Here is a 4,225-nt window from a genome sequence, read left to right on the forward strand (position 1 = left end):
ACCCGTTACCCGACCCGAAATGATCGGGTTTCGGGTTTCCCCGTCGGGTTCGGGTTTTTTTGCCATCCCTACATACACACATACAATTTTGTTATTTCTACACACTAACAATGATATTTGCCACAGATGACTGAAAAACTCTTTTAGCAACAAGCCATGTGCATGAAAGCTTAGCACCAACTGAATCAACAACGACACATTTTCATGACAGAAATTTAATAGTCATGTCTGCTAAGATCTAATTTGGGACAAGAAGATGGGGTGAAAGAGAAGAAAAAGTATTAAGATGATTGTAGTTATTGATGATTCACATTTCACATTGCAAGGAAACAAGAATTATTTTTGTAATAATATTCATCCCCTGAAAAACTAAAACATAATCCCATCTTTATCTTTATTAAAAATAGTAAAATACAATCAAGAAGATGTTTTAGAAACTGAGATAATGCACAACACCCGAAAACTTTTTAAAATTTACAGTGATGGCAAAGCTTGCTCCTTGAGTGAATCTTGAACTGCTTTCAAGACAGCTGGCATAAGTTTGCGATTGGTAACAATGATACCTGTGTCCAGATCAAGATACCTTCCTTTTGAAAAGTCTAAAGGCTTTCCGGAAGCATCCGAGGCAACACCACCCGCTTCTGCAATAAACTCATCCAAAAACAAAATTATAGCAATTGCTATTTTGGGTATCATAATATCAAAGTAAAATATATATATATATATATATATATATATATATATATATATATATATATATATATATATATATATATGAAAAGATAAAATAAAAATTGAAAGAAGTGAATTTTTTTTTTACCTGCAACAACAATGTATCCAGCAGCATGGTCCCATATCTTCTCACGGTATCCTTTATTTGGAAACCGTAAATATATCGCACCGTCTCCTCTTGATAAAGCTCCATATTTTGCCTGGCTGTCAATTCTGACAGGTGGCGCTTTAACACCCAATTTCTACAAAATAAAATAAAATAATAATCATTTTATTAGTCTCAAAATATGTATTTGTTACACATTGCAGCTATTATCAAGACACAAATGTAAGTATGGTGTTATTATGAGTATAATAGTTACATTTTACAAGTTTCCTGATTATTTAACATTTTGCCAAAATTAACAAAAAGTCCTTTTTTGTATTTTCCCAAAATAATGAGACTTTTCTGTTCAAAAATAAAAAGATTTAGGACTTTATCAATAAAATTTCCCAAAATAATAGGACTTTTCTGCAAAAAAAAAAAAATGTAAGCATGTTGCTAGTAAGTGTAAAGAGTTTATATTGATTGGTAATAAAGAGTAAAGTACATTGCTATTTCATGCAATTTGCTCAAATATAATATTTTACACTTTAGTAAGAGGGGAAAACTAATAATTTATCCCCTTTTCAAATAAACAAACTTACCTTTGCTATAGAACCAGATAAACTATGAGACGAATGAGCAGCTTCATATGATTCAAAGAAGGAAGCTTCTTCAGAATTTTTTGTGTCGCTAACATGCACCTAAAGGGTAAACAAAATACTCAGGTTACAAGGGCAAATTTATAAAAAATGTAGGCTGACTTTCTCTATTTAATCATTGTTTTTGCATTAAGTCAATATGAAACACTCATAAGTTTTGTCTCCAATAAGTAAAAAAGAAAGAGTTTATCGGATGCATGCATAAGATATTAAGTTTTTTTTTTTTTTGTACCTTGACAGGTGGCGAACCAGCTAACGACTCCATGTATGTCCCACAAGATAATTGTGCATAGAACAAACATCCCGATTTACTGAATGTATTTTGATTTTTGTTGTTAATGGATTCTAATGGAAGATTTGGACATGCAAGGACACCTAACACAACTTTCCCTTCATCTAGTAGACCTAATGCTATTGCATATTGGTCACCCCTTAGAAAACTGCATCCAAACCAGTTGAAAAAACTTTAGCCATTTGAAAAAAAAAAAAAAAAAAAAAAAAAAAAAAAGCTAAATGCAAGAAATAGCAATGTACTTTCCTTTATTTGTTTATTATAGCATCGCACTTCCACTTTTTCTTCTATTCATTTATTTTTTCTTATTGAGCCATTGTATTTCAAAATTTTACCAATTATAGTATGAGTAAATTACACGAATGGTCCCTATGGTTTGGGGTAATTTGAACGTTTGGTCCCTAACTTATTTTTTTAACTCGGATGGTCCCTACTATTTGTTTTTGTTACACGGTTGGTCCCTACTGTTTGTTTTTGTTACGCGTTTGGTCCTTGTCTTACCTCAAAAGATCATTATTTAAATAGGGGAAAATGGTGGGGTATGTAAGGTAAGGTGAGGGGATGGGGTTGAGGGTGTGTTTATCTAAATAAATTAAAAAAAATCAAGGGCAAAATAGTCTTTTTAGGTAAGATAGGGACCAAGCGCGTAACAAAAACAAACAATAGAGACCTTCTGAGTTAAAAAATAAGTTAGGGACCAAACACGCATATTACCCTAAACCATAGGGACCATTCGTGTAATTTACTCTTATAGTATAGAAAATTGCTTTGTATTTGGATGACACTGCTATAAGTGGATAAATTTTTGAAAGGAGAATGTTGTAATAGAAAGAAATGAGAGTAAGATGCTATAAGTCATGTCCCTATTAAGTCAAAAGGAAAAAAGCAGCTTACCCTTTAGTACCATCAATAGGATCCAAAACCCAATGTTGACCATTTGACCCTCCTTCAGATGTACCACAATCTATGATAGTAAGCACATCGGATTCAGATAAAGGGGACACTTTATAAGTTCCATCACTAGCTATAGTATCATTCACTAGCTTCGTGATACGTTGAAGGGTTTCTTGAGAATCTTCTTTTCTAAGATCTCCAGAATCCTAAAACAATCAACAACCAATCCCATTGACTTGTATTTATAGAGAAAAAAAAATGAAAAATGTAAATCAAACTGAAACAAATAAGGTTGAAAATTACTTCCTCAGCCACTAGTGAGAATGCTTGTGAAGGAAGTTCTTGTTGAAGAACAAAGCTCACTAGAACTTGGGACCCTGATAATCAGATTAGAGCATATTAGAGTCTTTAAGCAATCACATTTCTTGACCATGGGTATATAAGTAATTTCCTTCTACATGTATGGCCTCTGTCTAGATAAATGAAAGCGTAAAAAGATCAAGAGACATACCATAATCAGCCACAGTGACAGGACTTTTATCAGATTTTGATTGGACATCAGATAGCAAAAGTCCTTTTTGCACATTCTACAAAACACGTATCAGTAATCAGTTAACCTTCACACACTAAAGAAATAAAAGATTTAGACTCAACTTATCTCAACAATGCATTAGGGTTTTCAATTATTTTTATAGAGATATTATTGAATTATAAGTGAAATTCATCAGAGATTTGGCGAACATAATTGTAGCACCAAAACAAACAAACTAAAGAATGTGAAGCCAATTCACAGAAATTCAACTAAAAGCCTAATTTCTCTTCTGGGTACGATTGAATCATCAAATCAATCATCACAGATCTGTTATACATCTGCAACACTCAAAGCCAACAATATGAACACTTTGATAGAATACTCACAGAGGCTCCACTAAAAAGCACAATATCTTTTCAGGATACGACTCAATTACAAACAACAATCATCAATTCGAACAAACAAGTTCCGAAACAATCATCTCGACAAGTTTTCTCGCGATTAAGTAACTGAGATAGATAGAGAAAGATGCCTGGCATAGGAGAGAAGCAAGGGAAGCGGCTTTCTTGGCAGCAATGAGCTGTTTATCGTAAGACATTGCTCTTGAAGAAGTAAGTGAAGCAGCGGATGATGATACGATTGGGTAATACGAAGATTTGAGTGAGAAGAAAGGGAAAAGTGGTTTGGTAGCTGAAATTAAACTGGGGTTTAATTTTGAAGATGGGTTTATATGGACAAGTCGGGCGACTGCTGTTATAGACGCCATTTCCCCCACCTGCAAAGTGCAAAAAAGCAATGTTCGCGGCCCGTTGTGATTGATGATACATGGTGACCCACGTTACTCTCTTTCCTAAAAGTAACAAAAAATAGTTTTGTTTTGATTTGCTATGAACAAAAATATCATAATTTAGGTGAAAATTATTTATTTTTTCAGGATTTGCTATAAGAAAAACAAAACATTTTATCAAATTTTACTTGAAATTTATTTATTTTTAGATTAATAACTTTTCATAAAAATGATATTGACTAAA

At 32.9% G+C, this 4,225-nt stretch overlaps 1 protein-coding gene across 1 annotated transcript; it reads right to left on the minus strand.

Annotated features, from left to right (window-relative positions):
- Positions 1-281: 281 nt before the first annotated feature.
- SAL1 (SAL1 phosphatase-like protein) lies at positions 282-4,016 on the minus strand. Its single transcript, XM_078992181.1, has 8 exons — positions 3,727-4,016; positions 3,174-3,249; positions 2,966-3,039; positions 2,663-2,868; positions 1,709-1,916; positions 1,420-1,518; positions 821-974; positions 282-641 (listed from the first exon to the last, which is right to left on the minus strand). The coding sequence occupies exons 1-8, from the start codon at positions 3,958-3,960 to the stop codon at positions 475-477; spliced, it is 1,218 nt and encodes a 405-aa protein (XP_078848307.1). The 5' UTR covers positions 3,961-4,016; the 3' UTR covers positions 282-474.
- Between the last annotated feature and the right edge of the window lie 209 nt (positions 4,017-4,225).

Source organism: Lactuca saligna, chromosome 4, assembly GCF_052625555.1.
Source record: "Lactuca saligna cultivar CGN05327 chromosome 4, ASM5262555v1, whole genome shotgun sequence".
In the NCBI taxonomy this organism is placed as follows: Eukaryota; Viridiplantae; Streptophyta; class Magnoliopsida; order Asterales; family Asteraceae; genus Lactuca; species Lactuca saligna.

Bases quoted from the DNA above. Each gene is read 5' to 3' on its own strand.
- SAL1 (XM_078992181.1), bottom strand. From the start codon at position 3,960: ATGGCGTCTATAACAGCAGTCGCCCGACTTGTCCATATAAACCCATCT. The intron at 1,917-2,662 runs GTAAGCTGCTTT...GTTTGGATGCAG, and splicing joins CCTATTGATGGTACTAAAGG to TTTTCTAAGGGGTGACCAAT. The intron at 642-820 runs GTAAAAAAAAAA...AGTTTATTGCAG, and splicing joins TGGATACATTGTTGTTGCAG to AAGCGGGTGGTGTTGCCTCG.